We start from the raw sequence: 24043 nt of genomic DNA on the forward strand, positions 1-24043 counted from the left end.
TTTTTGTAATGCCTTTGCACTGTACATTGTATGCTGTATTTAATGCTTATTGTTTACTTATCTCTACTCACTTTCCAATATCAACACTATACATGTATTACCTGCACATAGGATGCTAGTTTTTCTATATAGTTATATTCCAGTAATTTATGAAAGTCAAACACAAAGCTATATAGCTACTGTTATGCTGTTGCACGTAATCATTCACTTGTTGTTAATTTCAAATTAACACAACAATATAATAGACATTTGTTAGGTCCTGGCAAAACTACATAAAGATTTTGCATGCACCATTTGTCTAAATAAAGCAAAAAAAATTGATACATTGTATTATGCAGTATATATTATTGCTGCAGAGTGGTCCATACTTGTAATACATTCAGTACTCAGATGCAACTATAAATGTGGGAAATACAAAAAAATTATAGCAGCCATTGAACAACATATTCTTACCATCTGAAAAGACTTCATTTCTAACACCTTCACCAGTCTTAGTGAGCATCTCCATATCTGCTTTCTCACTGTGGATGAGTGCAATAGTGTGGACATGTGCATGTGAAACAAGTGACAATTTGTTTGATATTGAATACCAATCAATCACACGTGCGACTTCTAACCATGTTACAAAGATTAATCACTAACTTAAAATGACATAATAAATGAAATATATCCAGGGGCAGATCCAGGGGGGGTTCCAAGGGTTCCATGGAACCCCCCTTTTGAAAGAGCTTCTCTTACTCGAGATACTCTAATAGAGCAGTCAAATCGATATACTCTAATAGAGCAGTCACAGTAGTCTTTTAAGGAGCAGTGTAGCAAGTTATGTATCTAGATATAAATAAGGAAATATAGTTGGTAAGGGTATCTATGGTGAGGGGTAGCTGTTGTCAGCAGGTGATGACCTTTTTTTAAAGTTGCAATTCCAACTCCTTTTTAATAGTCTGGATCCGCCCCTGATATCTATTATATAACTACAATGCTGTATGGTATAACTACAGATATACTCTGATGTCATATACGTATGTACTTTCAACACTATCATATACCTTGACTTTCTTCTACGACGCATATACCAGATCAAACCCAATATTCCAATGACTGCAGATACAGCAAGTAGTGCTGCCCCCACACTTATTCCAGCTATCCCACCAACACCAATTTCATCATCTTCACTTGACTCTGACACTGCTGTAACTGCATGCATGTGTATAATTATTAAGTGCATATGTACAGATATGTGTAACTATTCATATTACAGTAAATCATTAAACCACGATACACCATACAGGCCACATCACAATTAACATAAAGTACACACAATAGTACAGTGACCATAATTGTTTATGACATCATTGATGAGGTCACTATAATACTGACAATATATTATATGTGACCAGATCTGTGTTTTCATGCATTTCATAAGTCAGCAAACACAATGTTATGATTCTAAGCACTAATTCAGTTTCCCATTATATCAAACTACTGTGGCTTCACCCATGGAAGATTACTTCTTATTGTGTAGTTGACTCCAACATCAGTTATACTTTATCTATCTATCTGTCTATCTATCTATTATAGCATATTATTATACCAAGAGTTAATAATATCATACCAATCATGGGTATTGCTAAATGCTAGTTAGCAGAGAACTCATCCTGTTGTTTTTGTACAATAATATAATTTGCTTTGTTTTGTGCAAAAAAAATTTGTGCAAAAAAAATTTGTGCAAAAATATTTTCATGATTTATGTGAATGACTGCTCTATTAGAGTAGTTTGATCATATGTAAAAATTTCCGTGTAAGAAATTTTCGTACAAGTTTTGGCATATGAAAACTATTTTACAACGAAAAAAGCAAACTACAGTATGTCAGGCATGTAGAAAGTCTATAATGTAACAGTTATACATTACATTAATTCTAAACTCATGTATATACTCACTTGGTGCACAATTAAAAACATTTCCACTCCATACTGCACCATCTAAGCACCTCCACACAATATTTTCATCACTAATTCTTGTGTATCCTGCATTACACTCAATGTTAACAGTTTCTCCTGGGTCATATATATTCTTGTCTGGCGTTATGGTAATGGAGGCAGGATCAATATCATTAACTAGATCTTCCTTTGTGCACTGTCCTATTGGTGTACAATTAAAAACATTTCCACTCCATATTGCACCATCTAAGCACCTCCACACAATACTTTCATCACTATTTCTTGTGTATCCTGCATTACACTCAATGTTAACAGTTTCTCCTGGGTCATATATAGTCTTGTCTGGCGATATGGTAATGGAGGCAGTGTTACTAACCACATCTTCCTTTCTACACTGTCCTATAAAGCAGGTTATCCCAGTTTATGAACACATAGTTACTAATCCATACCTTTGCATATCACTGAAGCATAGTTGTTGGCACAAGCTCTTCTAGCAGCGGATCCATCATTATACATAAGTAATTGACAGTCCAATAAATTATCTTCTGTCCCGTCACATGAAAAATCTATTTCGGCAGATGAATAATTGGAGTTGGGTCCAGTATATTCAATGGACACAGCACTAGGATACCCAAGTTGTTTACACACCACATTGGCCTCAATCATTGTCCATTGTCGGTTGCAAATAAAATGATATTCATTTCTAGTGTAAACCTGAATCAGTCCTTCCCAAGGATTCCTCGCTCCATCATCATAAAACTTTACAGGGGCTATAAGAAGGATAGCAGTGCACAAATAATTAAATAAATATGTTAGCATTATGTGAAACTTACATGAGCAGATAATTCCTGTGTCATTAACATGGGTACACGCACCCAATACTGTAGCATAATTATACACACACTCATCACCACTGCATGCTACACTTCCACCATGTGCCACAATTGGTAGATCGGTATCTCCATATAAACTTCCCTTAATAATAGCCACTCCGGGACCAAGGTCAAGTGTAGAACATATAGTAGAGAGTTTGTCCTGGACAAAGCCATAATCGCACACTGTGCCCCACCTCCCATTGATGTAATATTCAAGTCTTCCTTCATAAGCAGAACTACCACCACTTAGACGGAAATTTTCTGTGGAATAAATACACTCAATGATATCTCATAATCTCTATATATACCGGCCTAGCTAGTCTATGGAACTGATTGTAATATTCAATCAGATCACAAACACACATACACACATCTATAACATAACCTGTTTGTTGTACGTGCTGTAATTACAACATGCTTACTTTCACAGATCACTCCCGCTACTCCTTCACAAGAATCAATTTCAACAGTAACATTGTTTGCATTACGACAATCAAGAAGTGAACTTTCTGAACCAACACAGTCTAGTCTACTAAACCCTGTAATTGGACTCAGTGCTTCATACAACTCGTGAGCAAAGAAAGATTGAAGTGTGGCCCTTCTAGCTGACGGGTAGCCTAGCTCCTTACATACCACTTGAGCAGCATCACTACCCCACTGTTGATCACACAATGGATAATAACCACCATTAACTGTGGACAAGTAAACTGTTCCTTCCAAATCTCTACCAGAGTCACGCAAGCTGATAATTTCTATAGGAACATGTATGGTGTGCTATTTGTATCAGTATACTATTTGTATATATTTTGTTAGTAAAACTTACCAACGCAGGACCACTCTGATAACTCAATCCAGTTGTAGTTGCCATTATTTTCATCATAGCCACAAGAGAAAGACACTGTATCATCACCAAAAGAAAATGTGCCAATCATATAATTAGGAGTTGATAATCGATATCCCTGATCACATGTGATGGTGACGGACTGGTCACTGTATTGACTGGAGTCTGTCAAGTCAGTGACGTAAGCATGTTCTGGTAAGTCTGGGTAAGTGCATTTAACTACAGAGGTAACAAACAATGTAAATAATCATGTCAATCAATTCCATCAAACTACAGGCTACTCTTACATGTAGCTAATAGCAACAGACACATTCAATAGTTTGACTAAATGGTAGGCCAGTGAGTACACAAGATGACACTATACAGTAGTGACTCACTCCATAATATGTAGACACAAATGTGAGTAATTTGAAAATGAGGACATTTTTGATTAGTTGGCCTATACATGGTCCTTGTTGCATATTAAATCAAAAATGAACTTATTATTCTCAAAATGCCGATTGCTGTGACACAGTAACAGAATTTGCAATCACACTGCTCAACTCTATATGTTTTCACTGTATTTATCAACCATGTTTACTGTATACTGGAATGTTGGTGACCAGTGTTGAGGCAATTACTTTTAAGTAACTCTACTATTACTTGCAACTAAAACTATTTACATATTACCCATAAAATAAAGAAACTATTATAATATTACATATTATATTACTTTGCGTCCACAGCCTTAAGCTGTCACATGTGCAACTACCACGACATGATTGTGTTGTTGGACAATGCATAAATCTTGATATTTAAGAGAAAGAAACTGGTCAATAAGTTTCATTCATTAATTCAAGGTGGGATTCATTACTTCGTTGTGGCTAGGTGTTACTCAGTGGATTAGTAATGAAATTAGTGACTTCATTACTTGTAGTAATAAAATTAGATTCATTACAGTGACTTCATTACTTAGGTAACGGCGTTACATTTGTAAGTAAAGTAACTTGAGTTATATTACCTGTTTATATAGCGTATTTCGTTATATTACTTAGTTACGTATCATAAAAGTAATATATATATTACATAACTCATTACATAAGTAACGCTTTACTCTCAACACTGTTGGTGACTGGTTTCCAATCCACACTTTTTGTAATGCCAAGGCCTATAGCTATATATATAGTATTACAGCAAATATTATATGCTGATCTAGGGAGTCTGGGGGCATGCTCCCTCAGAGAAATTTTTCAAAGTTGATCCTCTGAGTTGAATTTGAGAACAATTTCAAATACTATAAATGCTTGACTGCTTTAATAGGGTGATTGTTCCATTAGGGTAGCTAGCTAAACAGTTTTGTAAATCTCAGAAACCTGTCTGTAGCTGTCCCCGTAAAGTAAAGTACTACAGGTTGTTCACAGCTTATACACAAAATACAGAAAGAGACACATGTAGTGAGCAACAGATAAATCATAGCACAAATTCCTTATTTGTCTGTACCTGCACATGTCACTCCAGCTGCATTTAATCCAACTCTACATTGCTGTTTAATATTAGTATTGCTAATACAATCTATCCAACTGTTCTCATCTCCATTGCAATTGATAGATACAGCAGGAATGTCTGGTACATTCTCAGGCATAAACACAGTAGTAATGTAACTACCATAGCCCAGTTGTTTACAGAGTACTCGGGCCAGTGATGAGTTATGGAAATCAGGCATACAAACAATCCTCCACACATCATCATAAAACAATTCCACCAATCCGGTCACATTAGGTACATTGCTGCTTGTGCTACCTCCAGGTATAATAGGAGTGGTACTCTCATAGAACCTGACAGCTGTAGTGATTAGTATAGAAAAGTTGTAGTCAACACAGTTTAATGGTCTTACCAATACAATCTACACCAACATCTATTGAGTGTGAACATCCTTCGGGAGCACTGCTTTCACACTGGTCAATATTGTTCTCTGATCCCAAACAATTAAGGTTAGAAGCTAAAATTCTCCCTGACCCTTGGCCATAACGAGCATTAGTACTGTAACTACTAGCTCCTGGGAATCCTAACTGTCGACATATCACATGAGCATCAGTTATATCAAAACCAGTAGAACATATTGTTCCCCATGAGTCATCAACAAGTACTTCGACTCTTCCACGAGAATATGGTGGTATGGAGAGTACACTCTGATCAACCGATTCATCAACTAATCTCAGAAAAGCTGCAGTGAATTAAAATAGGAGATATAAACACATTCTATCTCACTGAAGCCCTACATCAAAGTAAAAGGTAGGAGGATATAGTAGTTAAACCCCGGAAATGAAAATAAACTCCAGTAGGTCAGAATCTTTAAATATGAAGGACAAATTGATTACACATTCAGTTGGGTAAAAGGAAACATGTAGCCATATCATACACAAGGAGTAGGCGTGGCCCACAAAATAATATCACCCAAAAAACAGCCTCGATTTCCCCTAACAACGATCAGGCAGTATTGGTTAGGTGAAACTAAGCCCAAACAAGCTTTCAGATCGACCCAAAACACTTTCAACAAGTTGCTACAGAATTTATTTAATGCAATTTTCTACTGACTGAGTAAGTAAGTAAGTAACTGACTGATGCCTTCAGACAAGCGTAACTCGATAATGGCTAAGGCTACAGGCTTTATTTTTTCATTGCTTGACGTCCGACAGGTGCCTTTTGGCATACCGCAATACGTACAATGCATTCTTCATGGACTTACCAGTTTCCCTCCTTTGTGTCCCATTCATCTTTACTGACAGCAAAAAGTGTCGATTTGGTGATAACATGTGATGGCTTCCCTTTGTAACGGAAATCATCCATATTTGTCATAGTGGTTATTTTGATATCAGAGGTGCTTTTTAAACAGTTTTTGATTCATACCGCTGCGTAACGGGTTGAACATTGCCGACAATAAAGCGTAATGGATACTTCACTTTTCAGACAATAATTGATATAACTGGGGCACGTGGCACCGTTTCTTTCTTTCGGTATGCTTGGATTGCAGAGGTGCTTTTCGAACAGTTCTTGTTTCAAAATGCTGTGTAACGGGTTGAACATAGCTGACAATGAAGCGTAATGAATACTCCACTTTTCAGACAATAATTGGGGTGCGAGGCACCATTTTAGATGCGGTATGCGTAGTCATAATTATTTACAAAAAAAAATTAACAAACAAGTACACAGAAAAATTTGGAATTTTCAACTAGAGTAGGGACCAAAACACATTGATAAAAAGTACTGAAACAAGCTGGAGTAGTGCACAATATTAAATCACAGTAAAACAATAAGAAGTGTTATATCCCTACTGTGCTCAAGATACCATAATGGAAATGCACAGTAGGGATATAACACTTCTTATTGTTTTACTATGATTTAATATTGTGCACTACTCCAACTTGTTTCAGTACTTTTTATCGATGTGTTATGGTCCCTACTCTAGTTGAAAGTTCCAAATTTTTCTGTGTACTTGTTATATAAAACTGCAAGCACAGCAAAATTACACAACTTTACTAGTCTTATTGTAGTTCTTTATGAAGTTAAATACTTCAAAGTGTGGGATAGTATGTATGTCATAACATGTTATTAACACCTCAATTTAGCAATTGTCACATTGTTTATGAAGTTATATGCTTCGAAGTGTGGGATAGAAGCCAGTTAAACTACAAATGCACTCGTAGGATATCTGTTATCACCTCAGCCTCGTTGATAACAACGATATCCTACTAGTGGTGGGGTTAACTATAACCCCGTATATAGCAGGATTTTTTCTAGTCAGAAATTTTTTGCAATTTTTGCAGATCAATAGCTATCCATGAAAAGTTTCCCCACTAAATAATTTGCAGCTTTGTCAAATGGCATTGTTTGAGTATTATAAATGCATAAAATGGAGCAAAATTTTCCCTCCTCAAAATTTAGTTGGTGGTAATCCACAAAAAAAATTCCCCCAGAAAAATTTGACCATATAGTAGTTTATCTAATTTTGTGAAATATTTTTGCTTCGTTTCTATATTTCTGTTTTATAAGAATTTCTCTCACCCCCTATAATACTTGTTAGCTAGCTGGTTAGACACAATCATTATTTAGATTTGCAATAAGTGCATCCATTAGTCAGCATAGGATACTGTCAACATGCCTGTATGCATATATACATATTCTTACGTAAACACTCAATCTTCTGTACAATGCTCCATACTCCATCATCTCCACACATAGCAAATCCTGGGTTAATCATTTTATAGTTCTCCTCACACTCAAATACAGCCATATCTCCAGTGGTGGACACGTTAGTATAATATCTTACATAGGCTAGGTGTGGTGGAACAATTTCTTGTGGACAAACAGCTAGAAGAGAATTCTGTGTAAAGCAACTATTGAGATCACGGCTGTACACATACAGTGATTATACAAGCGGAGTAGCAGAACAACAGTCGGTATTTAAAGCAGGGGATCTCGGGGTTGGAGTTCCCCAGAACCTCTAAACCTTTATACTAAACATTTTGGTATACAGTAGTTCTATGTGCAAATAATGTCTAAGTTGTGTGTGTGTACGTATATTTATAGCATTGAAAGTGATTTTCATTGTATGGATTAGTCGATTTCCAGTGGTGATTTCCATGAGTGGTTTATGACTAAATTTAAATGGGACATACACAAGGAATGATACTTAGTGTGTGTTTGCAGTGTCATGCTATTGGCATACTCAATTAAGTTAGAAGGATCATAATATTGCAAGTGTACTGACTGCTCTATTAGAGCATTTGCTTGACTGTTGTATTGTAGTCTCTCAATCTATACTGTATGAGGATGTGGGAGTACATTCCCCTGTCCCCCTCTGGGTCCACCACTGTTGTGCGTATGAGTACAATTATCAATTTAGTTGTAAATAAGACAAATCTAATCCGAGTAAAATAACAAATTTACTCTTGGTAATAAACTCTGCAATCAAAATAATAACTCTGTATATGAACTATACATTACCTCCACATTGTATCCACACATCATCAGTGTGAGTACAGTCACCAGTCATTGCCCACATTCCCTTAGCACAGTATTTGATGGAGGTCTCATTACCAATACATTCCACACCAGTCAGCCAGATTCTACGCTCATCGTGTACTGAAGTTGGGTCTGTCCAAAATCTGATGAAGTTGCCTAGCCCAGCTTGACGACATGCCACATCTCCATCAGCAGAATCAAAGCCTTCACTACAAATACTACCCCACTGAGATGTCTCATGTATTTCTAGTCTACCAGTGTAGCTGTTTGGACCATCCACTAGTCGTAAGTCTAATAAACACAGTAGAATGGAAAGTATATATATATAAATCAATGACATAAATAGTTCCGCTTTCAAATATATACAAATATTAACTAAATAATTGTCTGATGCCTTCATATAAGAATAATGGCTAAGGCTACAGGTTTGGTTTTTCGCTGTTAAAAAATTGCTTTAGCACAACAAGTGTCTTTTGGCATACCTCAGTATGTACAATGTATGCACTTCTTTTCGATGATAGTGCAAGGCATCGATTCACTCCTCATGTAACACATGAGTGGCTTTGTGTTGCCTAGCTATCATGTAAGAACAAAACAAAAATCATCTATAAAACCACACCCCTAACAGTTGAAGTAAATCATATTGGTTTCAGGACAGCTTTATGTATCGTTCTCCATGTGTAGGGCAGTGTAACTCACAGAACATGGTTAAAAACTAGCTACATGCTTATTAGCATTAGTATAGGGTACAGATTTTGTCATACAATTATACATCTATAGAAGTTTGCTAATGATAAATTATGTTACAGGGTAAGCTAGTAGGAATCATTACAATAAAAAGTGCTTAAGCAAAGAGGATCATCGGACCATCATTTGAAGTGTGAATTACTTTAGTTATGTTGTTTTATTGCTAATTAGCCATATGGGCTAAAGTAGGTGTACTTCAGGTGGCTTAAGCACTGTTTATTTGTAATAATCCCTTGTAAATTTCCTTTCAGCATTTGTTGTAATATAATAAGCAAGTGGAAAGGCAAACATTCATTTTATAGGGTAGTAGGGTAGTAGGGTAGTAGGGTAGTAGGGTAGTAGGGTAGGTAAAGCATACATAACTAACCTGCACACTGCAAGTAGACAAAGACAGGAGGAAATCTATCAATTGCAACATTTAAATCCAAGCTGTCAGTTTCACCAAAAGAAAAGGAGTCATAAAAATTTGGCACATTATTATCAATTGCACAAGTAGCACTATTAATCACACAATTGTCCAGTCTGTGTTCATTTCCATGACATGTAAATGTATCATAAACCACAGAATCACTGTTTGGTAGTCTGAGAGGTAAAACAGTTATGGGAAGGCCTAGTTGTAATTGTTCACAAGTCACTATGGCATTTTCATAAGTGAATGAATTTCCACAAATTGATCTCCACTGTCCAGCCCTAAAGATCTCTGGTATTCCAGCGTAATAGTTAAATGTGTCATCTGGGTTGCCAGCAAGGCGAATATCTAAAATGATAACATGAACATCACCATTACATTCCTCTCTATATGTATCATAAATTTGTTATGAAAACACAGTTATAGTTCAAGGCCAACTGCTGCAGTTGTATTTCCTCGGGTTTTTTTTTGCAGTACCAATCTACAAATTAAAATACATGCAAGCATATAAATTTATATCCAATAATTGAAAGATCATGGTGGATGCTCATTAGGTGATAAACAATGTTTGTAGAGTAGCTTTAACTGCACTGAATAAAAAATATCAAAAGTGGCAAAATGGTTGTGCTAAATAGTTAGCTATCAATGAGAAATATTTGTTTGGTACATTGTTTACTCTCAACTCAAATTCTAATTACATGTGTGGTAAGCAACGCTGAGTGGTAGCTCAGTTATGTAGCAACAGTAAGAAAATTCCGTTTTAGTGAAATTTTAATTTCAGTGATATCACATTGCATCAAAACAACATAAGCAATTAAAATTACATATTAATATTTATTTATTTATTAGACAACTATCCTTCTAGGAACCTGCAGGGAGGCTAACAGCAAGCCTGTGACACAGGGAGTCAAAAACCTGTAACTGAAAACTATGCTGAATGCAGAAAAAATCCCAGGCCAGGTGGTGACTTGATCCACAGACAGTTTGCAGTCTAGGCAAGTGCCTGAGGATAGTAACCACACAATTTTAAATCCAACAAGCTCATCAACCATATATACACAAGATGCTCAACCCTATTGTTAGCTGTGCTTGAGCCCATGGCTCTAATGAAATTGAGGTTTATGAATAAAATTCCTGGTATATATCTAGAACAATATACAGATTTTTGGTCCTATAAAGATGCTTATACATGATCATTAATGGTTGTTACCTCTACAAATCACACCCATGGATCCTTCTCCAGTACAGTTAGTGATGTTACATTCCGCGATGGAGCTCTCCGTGCCATTACAATGAATATTGTACGATGGTCCAATTCCAAATCCATAGACACCACCATCAACCACATCAATGTAGTCATCATAGCCTAATTGTTGACATATAATAGTAGCTTCAGTTCTACCAATGCCAGCACAAACTGTCCCCCATTGATCATCTCTGTATATCTCTATGCGGCCAACATTTTCATGACGAGACCCACGCAGTCGAAGTTGTATTGGATCTGGTATAATTACAATAAAAGTGTAACACTTATTATAAATACATAGCAGCAAACCTGAGCATATAGCCCCAGCATCATAGCTGTGATTGGGGCACTCCCACGGTTGAATATTAGCCCCCTCGGCATGGGGGCAGTCTACTAGATATTGCTCACTACCACTACAACTAAGAAAAGCTAGCCAGACAATGCCTTCTCCTGGCACATATGTATCATAGGAAGGCTGTGCACCTTGATATCCTAGTGTACGACACACCACTTGTGCCTCTTGTACAACCCAAAACTCTTTACAAATTGTTCCCCATTGTTTTGGAAACACTGGTCGATTTCCAAAAGGATTAGCTATCAGGCGATTAAATATCTCAACTCTTCCCTCTATTGGACTGGGTCCACCAACAATTCTGATATCTAACAAAGTATGATGTAAAGTAAGACTGCATAGGTTACACATTTGTAGTACCTTGACAATATACACCAGCATCTTCACTATGGTGGCAGTTAGTAGGGTATTGCACAAAGTCACAGTCAAATATATTGGTCTCATTGCCTGTACAGCCCACTTCACTCATGTAAATCCTTCCTGTTCCTTCTCCCAACTCAGCTCGGCCAAATGCATTGATAGCACGCACAAATCCCAGAGTACGGCAAAGAACATCTCCATCATGTTGATCCCAGCCATTATCACATATAGTTCCCCATTGTTTGGTGTAACTGTCATACAATTCTGCACGTCCATACACTCCATAACGATTAACATCTCCTTGTTGATTTGCTACATCAGTGAACCCTGTTAGCCTGATCTTTTCTGTCATTGAATAAATATACAAATGAGCAAACTAAGTGATAATTACTCTTACCATTACATCCGATTACAAATTCCCTTGCTGGTAAACAAGTTGATCCTGTTTGGTCAAATGTAAACGAATCACAAAATGTGATTGATGCATAGTCTGTCCTTCCACATTGAAATGTTTGTAAAACTATTGGACTGTTACTGGATATTGCCACATCAGGTATGCCACAATTATAATTTGGATCATTAAAGCGGTCGGGGTGGCATGCATAATTGTAAGAATAAGCTCCAGGATAGCCTAGAATATTACACACAAGGTTTGATGTGTTTTCCCAGTGGCCAACACTGGAGGTACACACTGTTCCCCATCGATTTTCAAAACGATTGTACACCTCCAACCTCCCAACATGAGGTAAATCTGATCCAACAAGTCGTACATCTAATTGAGCTACATGATACAGTGAAGAATGTCAGACCAGATAATAAAATTATTTACATACACACTAATACACATATAGCTACATGCAAACACAATAGCACGTAAGAGCATGTGCTGTCATGATGTGCACATACAAGCATACACTGTACACTATTAATACATACTTGAGTCTATACAATTGAACAAATATCATCCATGCATAAACAGCTTGTCTGAAAAAAGTGCATTCATGAAAATGAAATAAACTGGCAACCGAAAGAGATGATTTATCTACAGCAGCTAAGAATGAATGTTAATACAACTAACCAGAGTAAAAACCTTTATCATTGACTCATGCTCTACACAATAGTCTTGCTACATGTAGTATGGACACAAGTATTTATGGGCAGAGGCTTGTCATATGTCCATGAACTGAGACATTAACAATGGTAAGCATCACATGATTTGCAGTAAGGATTGTGAAACTGTTGCCACATATAAATAATTCACAGCAGTAACTCAGGCTTATTCATTTGAGACGTGCAGTTTTTACTTTCTTGGCTATGCAACTCGCTACCGTGAGTCTTGATATAATCAGCTGGAACTTACCATCACAAGTCAACATTGATGTCAGTACACAGAAGTCAATTCCACCAGTCACACAATCAAACAGTCCATTGTTGGAAGAGGCACATGACTGGCTGGTAATAGCAATACCACTAAAAGATGAAGTATTGGTGGACTGGTAAGACAACTGATAAGGGTATCCTAGTTGTCTACAAGCAGCATCAGCCATGCTTGCTGTGAAGTTTATGAAAAAGCACACTGGAATCCATCCATTTAATGAATAGGCTTCTAGATGACCACTGCTTCTGTTAGTCCCATCTGCCAGTCTTAAACCTGTACATCAACAACATGGCGTATATAAAGTGTGCGAAAACATTAGCAAAGTAGTAAAAGTATTATGGAGGACTAAAATTCTCCCTACTCTATCAAACTTTGAAAGGAAATCTGCACAATATATCACATATATAGCTTATGAAACACAATACCAGTACCTGGGTAGTTATATGCTGACAGACCAAAATACTCTAATATAACAGTCATCTGTCATGATGGCTGCTATGTATACATTGTATTCTAGAATTTCAAAATTACATATACATGGTGTAAGGTTGCAACCTCTATTTAAATGAATACTTTAGACCAACTGATTTTGGTGAAATTTTAGAGGTTAAATGTACTGTGTCTTTTACAAGGACAGTGCTTTAAGAGAGGTTCCACTGTATACTAATGACAGATTGTCACAAGCAAGCATGTAGTTAGTTCCATTGCCAGTATGGTAAAAGAAAATAAATTTTATGCCAAGAATCTTTAGTATTATACATACATATAAGCAATAGTGACTACTTACTTTGGCAAGTCACTGAGTAGTTGACATAATTAGAACATGGTGCATCAAAACTAGAAAACCAGTTCTGTGTACTGGGTAGACAGTTCACACTATCATCAGAACAATCTAACTCAAAAACAGTTGGTGGTATGATAAGACTTGCTGGGCTACCTGACACCTGAAGAGCACTTGTCATTCCAAAATATTGACACACTGTGTTAGCTTCATTCAGTGATGATATACAAGGCCTCAGCCAAGCTCCTTGAATATACACCTCAACAATACCAGCTGCTCCAGTTACTGACAAGTCAAAACCACTGGGTGCTGTATACCCATCACTGCTAAGACGATATTTGACTGTACAAAGTAACAATCAAGAAATGTTTACACAATAATATGACACTAACGTTCACAATAGATAGCAACATCTTGGTTGTGGTTACACTCGGTAGTTCTAGTAGTTGATGGACAATCAAAGAAGTACAGCTCATCACCTGTGCACTGTACTGCTGGGGAGTAAATTGGTTGACTGTCATCTCCATATCCAAATGTGCCAGTAGGTATTATACTGCGAGCACCTAATAAGACCATATACAACAATGGGACTAGGTTAACACTAATTACTTACCAGAATAGCCTAGTGATTTACAAATCACCTCAGCATTACTCATTCCAAACCCATCACCACATACCGAATGCCATTCTCCAGCAGTGAACAGTTCCACTCGTCCAGTGTATTCAAATGTTCCACTAACTAGACGAACTTCGGGCTCTACAACAGAAGGCAAGCATCACATAAAGGATGAACCAATGTGGATGCTAAAGATACATTGTAGGAACATGAGTTATTGTAAACCTATATAGCTGCTATTTCCATATATGCATATAGCACCAAATGATTAGTTAATGCAATTCTGTACAGAACAAATAGCTACATGACCTGTCCTTCACAAGCTACACTGAAACTTCTGTAAAGTGAGAGACTCATTGGCCCTCAAAAGTTGATTTGTCAAGTTTGCGTTAATAACACAACCTTGACAATCCAGCTTCAGGGCTCCAATAATATCCCTAGATACATGTGTAGATGTATCAACACACAGCAAATTTTATAATAACTCTATCATAAAGTCTCCACCCCACAAGTTGACTTCCATAATAGTTCGTTAGTTGCAACTTCCCACAACTTTTAACTACAGTTATGTAAGTTTAAATATATACCCATCACTGAAGCAGCACTACACTAACCTACTAGACTGTTTCTGATCAAAAACAAACACAATAAGAATAATAATCAACTGGGAGGTCTATAGCTACAAGACTAGCACTTACCCCCACAAGCCACACTGACTGCCTCACTCCCAATACAGTCACTTAGTGTGAAATTGTACCCATCAAACAAGTGTGGACAGTCGGACAGGTATTGCTCAGTCCCTTCACAGTCAATATTGTCCATCACATATCGGTGGGTGAGGCCATCGTCAGGAAATGGCTGAGCTATGTCCGTTCGTATTGGCGGCCCAAGTCCCAACTGTCTGCAGACTACCTTAGCTGCGTTGATGTCCCATCCATCATCACAAACATAATTCCATTGTCTCGCGTCAGAGTTGCTATGTGCGAAGCTTATTAATTGGACTAGCCCGTTCAGTCGGCTGTTACCACCATACAGTCGAACTAAGGGGAAACACACAACATAGGTGTTGCGCTGACGAAAACAAAACTAACCTGTTGAACTCTCACTCGCTAGGGCAACAAGTAAATACGAACAACTTGCTAGTATCACTAGCCAGAAATATTTCATCTTAACACGCAATTATGGGTGTGGCTCAAAAGTGCGACTTATCGTCGAATTTTTGAACAGAATAAGCGCCTCAAAGCCCTCTCACGTGCTATCTAAACAATAAAAACATTCACGCGCTTGCACATTTATTTTCATGTTTTCATTGAATATACATACAAATCATGTTTCTGTATGCTGTACACTGTCTCCACCCCTGCAAGAAGTACATTGAACACATTACAACACGGTGACCATATTACACATACTGTGATGCTCTCAGTTGGTTGATTTCTGTCTCCAGTTCCAGACAGGCCTTGTCAATTTCGTAATTCTTACGTACAAGACTAATCCAACTGTAATGGATAAACTAGAGTCACCACACAAGACAGCCATGTCTACACATACACACAAGTAAATGGGGGGGGGGGGGGGGGGGGGCTTCTGGAAATATTAATCACAGGAAATTTTGATGAAAGATGAATTTGACAAATCAGTTAAATTTGTCAACTTTAATTCATCAAACATCGATGGCTTTTCCTTCCACCAAATTTTCTGTCATACGGTACAGCTGGTCTCTTCTAAACTAGGATGGTTTGGTGGCATGTTCTAGTAAAAGCACTAAGATGCATGACCTCGACTTCGCTGCAGATTTGTGTGTCAATAACTTGAACTTTAAAACAATATCTGTAGGGCTTGCCCATTCATGTTAACAAATATAGTTACAGCATTACTAGCTGCTGATCTATTATCTGGAATGTCTATAAAATAAATCCAATGGTTGGATTAGTCAGCTGCCACTGGCTATTAGCCTGCAATATAGGTATGCTATATATCAGAGCAGTTGTATCATGTGCCCTCATGATTTGCCTGATATGTTACACCCTAAGGCCTGTGGATATGTTACACCCTAAGGCCTGTGGATATGTTACACCCTAAGGACTGTGGATATGTTACACCCTAAGGACTGTGGATATGTTACACCCTAAGGACTGTGGATATGTTACACCCTAAGGACAGTGGATATGTTACACCCTAAGGACAGTGGATATGTTACACCCTAAGGACAGTGAATATGTTACACCCTAAGGACTGTGGCCCTTGAGCATATCAGGCAAATCACTCAGACACATGATACAACTACTACATATAACCATTAGCTACTGTTTGTGAAATTTGCAAAAAATAGATATTTAATAGTGGTTGAAGTTAACTTGTATGTAGCTTTTCAGCGTTACAGAGATACAGAGACTAGATACCAAATCATAATGATCAAGACAGTCAGTCATGAAATCAGAGTTGAAATAAACTGCATTCGATATTGTAATGTATTTGGTGATTGCTGTATTACAGTATATAACTGCTCTGTTACGGTATCTAAATCTTAGGTGTGTTGAAACGGCAGGGATGTGCCCACACTCACCCCACAGTGGTTGGGATCAGCCATCACTAAAATAAATAGCCACCACTACCACTCACCAACCGCTACAGATTCACCTCTAACTTATGCAAGTTAAGACTCACACATTTTATCCTATTTCTTCTGGGCTTAATCCTGGTTTCCAGTGCACTACTGTAAAAATGAAGGACTAGTTTCGATTTAAGCACTTCATAAAGAATCTCGCATAGTTATAAAATGGTATAGGCTAGCAGAATTCTGTTCGGTTTGTAATGAAGAGAAAGGGAAGTACTTTCAATGTAAGTAGCATACGGATTCATTTTATACATTGTGTGAGTACAAGCACCAAAACAAAAATCACACGTTGTATGGCTTCAAATAGCCGTGTGCACCCTTTAAGGAGGACTTGAATGGGTGATGTAGCTACTAGGATATAACGACAAGGGGTGATGAAGCTATGCAGGTTTAGCACTAAGGAATATACAAACAACAAGTCCCAATGATCCAGTACAGACATAATATCACATCTCTACTCTCAATATTTATGTATGTAAGCAAGAGTTCATAATATATTATATATTATGAACTCCTGATGTAAGTCATAACACAGGGTTAGTCCTAGTTTTGACTTTGATTAAAGTGGTTTCTGCAAATGAGTTGGTCAATCTTTTTATAGATCACCACTTTTGTTATTGTAAACTATTGGTGATTCCTACGTACTATGTAGGATCATATAGTTATGAAATTAGTTGCACTCTTTACTAAATTTATGCTGGTTTGTTTGTGTTGGAAGAGCAAACCTTAAAATTACGTACACAGCAAAACACGTTTAGGCAATGTGTTCCTCTAAAAAAAAAGGTTTTAAAAGTATCAGTTGATTTTATCTCTATAAAGCTCTGTACAGACAGATCTCTGTGTGCAGTACACAGTCACATATTCCTCTTCCTCTTTAAGTAAAGCTGTATCTTTTTCTTATAATTTTTTTTATTAAGACTTTACAGCACATTTGCTGAAGGTCTGTAGGGCTCCTGGTCCTACAGCCTGTTTAAAGTTGTTACAGAAAGTGTGTTTGAAAAGGTGGAGCCATTCTTATTTTTGAAATCCTTAATTAGGAGAATGAGGTTTACTGTTAGTGTATGAACTACTAAAGACTTCTGTGTTTCTTGTCCATATGAGAGTATACTACTTACAGTATGCAAATGTATATTGCTTATAACTTGATATTTGAGAGTAATGTTTTTATGGGTCATTAGTTTGGAGACTATCAGGCGGGGAATTGTCAAGGCGTCAGTAGTGACTGTTTGTAGGAAGTGGAAGGAGAAGACATATTGCTAGTAATTGATAGGTGTGAAGTGGCCAGCTAATTGACGTGATTAATCAGCTATTTATGATTTTATGGCTTGTAACTACTTTTGGTCGTTCAAGCTATGTCCCGTTCTAGACCAACCATCATCAGTACCATACCAACTATTTTGTGTGTGGTTGCATGTTACACAACATACGTATGCGTCACAAAAACAACTTATTCAAACAAAACAAACTTACTGGCTTTCAAGCAAACTCAACTCTTCACCAGCTGCAGTCTATATGGTGTAATAGATATGTGTACGTTAACAGACATAACATGAACCATTAATAGCAGCCACATATGATCTACTGTAATATCAATATCATATCCCTGACTGCCCACGAGTGTGGGATTATATAACTTACAAGCTACCCACTCGACTAAAACGTGTGGAGTAATCTAAACTATCTGACCTATGCATGGAAAAGCCAGATGGTCCAGCTAAGTATGCTCATTAATTTTCCTGAATTGTATGTACAAGTTATTACGTATGTGTTTTACAGTAGTAGCTGAATTACAATGCACTGTATAGATGAAACTGTCAAGCTGACAGAGACATAGGAAAGTCAGCTGATCCAGCTGGTCAGGCACATAATATTATACACCCACTGATCACACTATGCTGTAATATTGGCTTGCAGTAGTAGCCGAATTGTAAATGCATTGTGTAACCACAGACAGCTGAGAAGCCATCTGTTTGGGAAAAAAAATTCTGTTTATTGAATTTAATGATGAGCGCAAACTTTCAACATTTGTAGTGGGACATCACAAATAGTATGACCAATATACAAGGTTAGAGAAGCACTTTAAGTACTATTTTCCCTACATATGTAGCAGTGAAATAATTTACAGGTGGAGTGTGTGTTTAGTTGTTTATAGCATAAAATGGTTAATGCTATTCTTTCTTAATATAATATGTACAACAATATGTCAAAGAGCCTATATAGTGTATTAACATTACAAACTTACTTGCTCTTGTTTCCTTTGCCAATTTACCTCCTGAATTTTGTTCCTGATTGACTTGAGCTGATTTTGCTCTGCTTCCAGTGCTAACACCAATTGCCTAGACAATCGTAAAAAATCAGAGAGGTAGTCGTACATTCTGTAACTACACTGGGAGATGTGTGCATAGTGTGTGTGTAATGGGTGTCTGTCAGTGTGTGAGTGTGCATTACGTGAATAGGCTCACAAGCTACACAAACTGTTAGGAAAAATGTGAAAGTGTATTACCTAACTGACCTCACAGGGACATACGTTTGCCTTTTTTTATAAAATAAATCTATCAACACACACTCTTACAATCAATAACAAGCACTTTCAGTACTATGACCTGCCAATTATTAATAAGTACATCTATACTGTTCTACGTGACAAATGCTACACTTAACTGTAATAAATACACAAATGTTATGATTTATGACACGCTTGCCCATGATATATGACATGCAATTTCCGTATCATGTCACATCTATGATAATCACAAGAGAATGCTGCAGCAACAGAAGTAAACCTTTTCACAAAAGTGTAATAGTATTAGTATGGTGTAAGCATATACCTTATGACAGAAATTTTGACAAATCCACACTTCACAAATTACATGTTGGTGAAAATCAAGATATATCATAGATCTAAACACATATGTTTAAAGGTACCTATGGATATTTGACGAATCAAAAACTGATGAATTTAACTGATTCATCAACTTTTTCTTTCATCAAAATTTCCTGTCATACAGTAGACAACAAGGTATCTTACTATTGGAGCATACTACAACCAATTATCAATTCAACACTGTTCTTTACTACACAACATAGCAATGTTAATGGGGGACACACAGTGGAGGGGAGCCTCTAATAACAAACAAATCTAGTGTTAGAAGAGCATTGCTTCTTTTCCATTTGACTTTATCAGTTGGCGGTGTATGTGCCAGCACTTACCGTAGACCGAGCACTGTACACTACGAATTAGGAACACAATAGAAAAAAAGTTCAGGATAAACATTTTGATTCCAACAGGTCTTGCTCCATAAATTTTAGCCTCTGACAGATAATGGTTATTTTTGAAAGAAGTATATTTTCAATTTTTTTTGAGGGGACACTATTTCTTCAAAAATTATACTTTTCAGTTCAGAATTAATAACTTCAACTACCGATTGATAGCCAGTTAACTTGATCAATCAGTTTCAATGATACTGCCACCTGTACAGGGGGGTGTACTATGGAATTGCACTGAGGATCTAATGGACTGTTAAGAGTGCTAGCAGGTAATCACAGTGTTGAATGGGCCTCCAAAAATATCAGCAACAGTGGATAATGAAGCAGAGAAAAGTATATATGGTATTCACAAGAAAGCAACAAGCCCACATGGTAAAATACGCTATTGACAATAGGAAACTTAACACTATGGCATGCTTTCCCACGTTCAGCTATCAGTGATTACTTGTTGAGTTCAATAATGTAAACATCACATGGGCATGTTGATTCATGGGAATTTCAGGATGTGACCAATACCTAAATAAAATCTTCAAATGTGACTGGATCTATGAAAACCGTTCTTATCGCCCAAGACAGGAAGTTTGATTTTTTCACACAAACACAAAGCTTAATGAATGCACTATCAAGTTTCACTGCCACAGTCGACCAGAGTAAAGTGGTCTGCTTTTGCTGGCTGCTTTTTTAGAGCACAGTGGTGAGCCGTACAAGTGGTCTGGGGTCTTGATGGAGCCCTGGCCAACCAGGAGATGGCTGTTTCTCAATACTTTTTAAATGGGCAATAAGACCGGTTTTCCCAGAGACAAGTCACAAATATGGTTTATTGCCTCCTCTTCAAAATTCCACTTCCCCAAAATTAATGTTTACAAATTTTAGTGGGACAAATTTTTGGCAAACAGACTTGGATCCGGTCCACCATTAAATTCTTGTCCAATTTTAGCCAATTAATAGGTACAACGCAAGCATTTGCCAAAATATTATCTGCCAAATTCTATATCAAGTTAATTTGCCAAAATTTTGTGGCGTACAGCTAAAAATAGGCCAAAAGTTTCATTGCTCTACATATTAACGATTTACAGTACCAATGATTTTATACAGCTTTACTATACAAAAATGTCTTGATCGTTGTGAAATAATCGTGATAATACAGCAGTTCTCAAAACAACATGATTTATCATCTCAAAATCTCATGACAGCTCACTCCTACCGTATAAGGCTGAGATCATGTACACAGCAATAGCTACCTCTTAGTGTAAGTTGATTTCTTGGTATTTTAAGTCTCTCCCTCTTTTCAATGAAATGCCCACACTTTGACTGAGATACACTGCTCTAAAATATTTAAGGAGCTATTTCCACTGTCAAAATCAAACTATCAATATTCATGTAACCTGTTCCTACTATTTGTGTAACACGATTAAACATAGTTACAAGTGATTAACATCAAACAAATTGTAGATGATCAGTTAGACCATTAAAAAATACCTCATAAGAAATAAGACTTGCTATGAAAAATATGCCATGCCATCTATGGCTTAAACAACGTACACAAATTTTTTTGTCATTTAGCAAGAGTAAGCACTACTTACTCATTGTGTAGCCGCCATGCCTGGCTCCCATACTGAGACAACAGCTCAAGGTTGATAATCCTGCAGGTGCCAAGGACACATACAATATACACACATGCATACGTACATACATACATACATATATATATATATACGTACGTACGTACATATGTACGCATGTACTGTACATACATACATACATTATTAAATAAATATATAGGTACACACATACATACTCATTACAAAACCATTACACTGTAATGAATATATTGTAACCATGACAAATCATCACTTTCAAAGTCAGGCATTTTATTAAATCAATGATCCTTTAATGACTTGTTCTTGGGGAAGTTATTTCACCTATGACATCAAGGATGAAACTTCTAGTGGTTACATGACGGATCTACCACTATAAAATTTGACCTAAAGCCAGAAAACATTTAGTACACTGACCAGGTAGTTTATCATATGACATGTCCCACTGTCATCATATGAAAGTGCAGAGTTGGAGGCCTAGTTAGCAAATATAATACCAGCAGATTCTGGATGACACCACTTCATCCATAAACATCCTAGCAGATTGCAGGTATTATCTGGACCTAAGTATACAGGATCTGTATATCCTCCAGTGTCTAACTGGTAAAGTATGAAACAAATGGGCTATATCATGAGCTCTCCACATTATTAACTCATGACGTTACTGTATTCATACATACGTATGTACACACACACACACACACACACACACACACACGCACACGCACAACACATACACAGAACACTGGCTTCATTCTTATCAGTTACCTTCCTGCTTGATGCTCCAGTTGGGCACAAGAATTGTTGACAGCATCTTGCCATGCATTGAAGTCATTTTTCTGACCTGCTGCTGGTTGAGGTAACTCATACCTACACATACAAAGATGGCACATGTGCAAGGTCAATTTGCATGTAAGTTTGATGCACAAAATAAAACAAATGTTTAAATGTCCCCATATCAGGTAGCCTTGAACTATATAATGCATAGAAAGTAAGGAGAAATTAAATTATTGTGTGTCAAAGCGCCAAGTAGAGGGAGTTCAATAACTGAAATATGCGTGGCAGAAAGCCAGACAGTACAATAGAAAAGCATATCCCCTACCTGATCCAGTACAGCAACAGCAAATCAACAATGATTACTAATGAATGAGTGATAATGTAATAGAACCCCATGGTTACCATAAAATACCCCATTCTTCACCATGCAATTAGCTGATTGCATCAAGCATCACATCAGAAAGCAAATCCATTGTTCTTCCAATGTGCCACTTTACCCATTGATAGGTGATTAGTATACTGTTTTGAATGTTGTGCTATAGCAATAAAACATGCTGTAAAACAGTTTTAGTTTGACCAATGCTTTGCTGCTATGTATGAGAGGCAGCTGGACAGCCAATTCATGACAGTGTGATAACACCTATTGGTGGATAATAAACTAATGATTGTTAGATGAGCATAAAGCATATAGTTAGGCTAATTTCTGAAATATTACAACTGAGCTTGACACACTTTTGATAAAATGCCACACATTTTACATCTCGTGAACACAAACAACTATTACAACGCAAACACTATACCGTTTCATGCTTAACATTTCCATTGGTTGTCTGTTGGAAATTCTCTCAAGTTCTGCTTTCAATATTGGAGTCTGTGGCACATATGTGATAGCTTAAAACTGTTAAATTAAGTTTTTGCTACCTCATAAGTGTGTGTTGGAGTTGGGAAATATTCCAGGTAGTTCTTAGTGGGTCTGTATCGCTTTGTCTCGTCTTCAACCATTCTAAGCGCCTGTACCAAAATATTAGAACACAACAAACTCCCAAAACGACAGTTATTGTACCGTATCTCTAACACCAGGTTCTTCATATCCTTGATCAGTATACGGAAGGGCATCCACCTGTACCTCGCCAATGCTCCCCGCCATTTGTTCCGAGGGCTGCGATTTGTTCCTAGCGATAAGAAGTGCTTTAGTATCCGGAAGGGTAACCGGCTATAATGCTAATTTGTGCCACGCCC

General features: G+C 37.1%; 2 protein-coding genes across 2 annotated transcripts; both read right to left on the reverse strand.

Moving 5' to 3' along the window:
- Nucleotides 1-208: 208 nt before the first annotated feature.
- On the reverse strand, nt 209-15771 carry LOC136243757 (scavenger receptor cysteine-rich type 1 protein M160-like). The gene is made up of 23 exons (XM_066035363.1): nt 15637-15771; nt 15244-15585; nt 14543-14686; nt 14322-14492; nt 13936-14271; nt 13131-13421; nt 12168-12551; nt 11771-12115; nt 11368-11718; nt 11023-11313; nt 9771-10160; nt 8639-8947; nt 7820-8002; nt 5529-5858; nt 5135-5476; nt 3638-3874; nt 3237-3566; nt 2773-3075; nt 2389-2709; nt 1940-2338; nt 1047-1194; nt 454-521; nt 209-396 (listed from the first exon to the last, which is right to left on the reverse strand). Exons 1-23 carry the CDS (start codon nt 15710-15712, stop codon nt 380-382), a joined length of 6108 nt encoding a protein of 2035 aa, XP_065891435.1. The 5' UTR covers nt 15713-15771; the 3' UTR covers nt 209-379.
- Nucleotides 15772-15820: 49 nt separating this feature from the next.
- Nucleotides 15821-24031, reverse strand: LOC136243759 (pre-mRNA-splicing factor SPF27-like). The gene is made up of 9 exons (XM_066035365.1): nt 23868-24031; nt 23726-23815; nt 23605-23675; nt 22796-22897; nt 22013-22072; nt 19405-19498; nt 18633-18670; nt 15958-16044; nt 15821-15905 (listed from the first exon to the last, which is right to left on the reverse strand). The coding sequence occupies exons 1-9, from the start codon at nt 23949-23951 to the stop codon at nt 15872-15874; spliced, it is 660 nt and encodes a 219-aa protein (XP_065891437.1). The 5' UTR covers nt 23952-24031; the 3' UTR covers nt 15821-15871.
- Nucleotides 24032-24043: the final 12 nt, after the last annotated feature.

This window comes from Dysidea avara, chromosome 13 (genome assembly GCF_963678975.1).
Source record: "Dysidea avara chromosome 13, odDysAvar1.4, whole genome shotgun sequence".
Taxonomy (NCBI): Eukaryota; Metazoa; Porifera; class Demospongiae; order Dictyoceratida; family Dysideidae; genus Dysidea; species Dysidea avara.

Coding starts and splice junctions, on each gene's coding strand:
- LOC136243757 (XM_066035363.1), bottom strand. CDS start 15,712: ATGAAATATTTCTGGCTAGTGATACTAGCAAGTTGTTCGTATTTACTT. Junction 10,161..11,022: donor CATGGGTGTGATTTGTAGAG/GTAACAACCATT, acceptor TTATCATTTTAG/ATATTCGCCTTGCTGGCAAC. Junction 3,076..3,236: donor AGCGGGAGTGATCTGTGAAA/GTAAGCATGTTG, acceptor TTTATTCCACAG/AAAATTTCCGTCTAAGTGGT.
- LOC136243759 (XM_066035365.1), bottom strand. CDS start 23,951: ATGGCGGGGAGCATTGGCGAGGTACAGGTGGATGCCCTTCCGTATACT. Junction 23,676..23,725: donor CTCCAACACACACTTATGAG/GTAGCAAAAACT, acceptor TATGTGCCACAG/ACTCCAATATTGAAAGCAGA. Junction 22,898..23,604: donor GAAATGTTAAGCATGAAACG/GTATAGTGTTTG, acceptor TTGTATGTGTAG/GTATGAGTTACCTCAACCAG.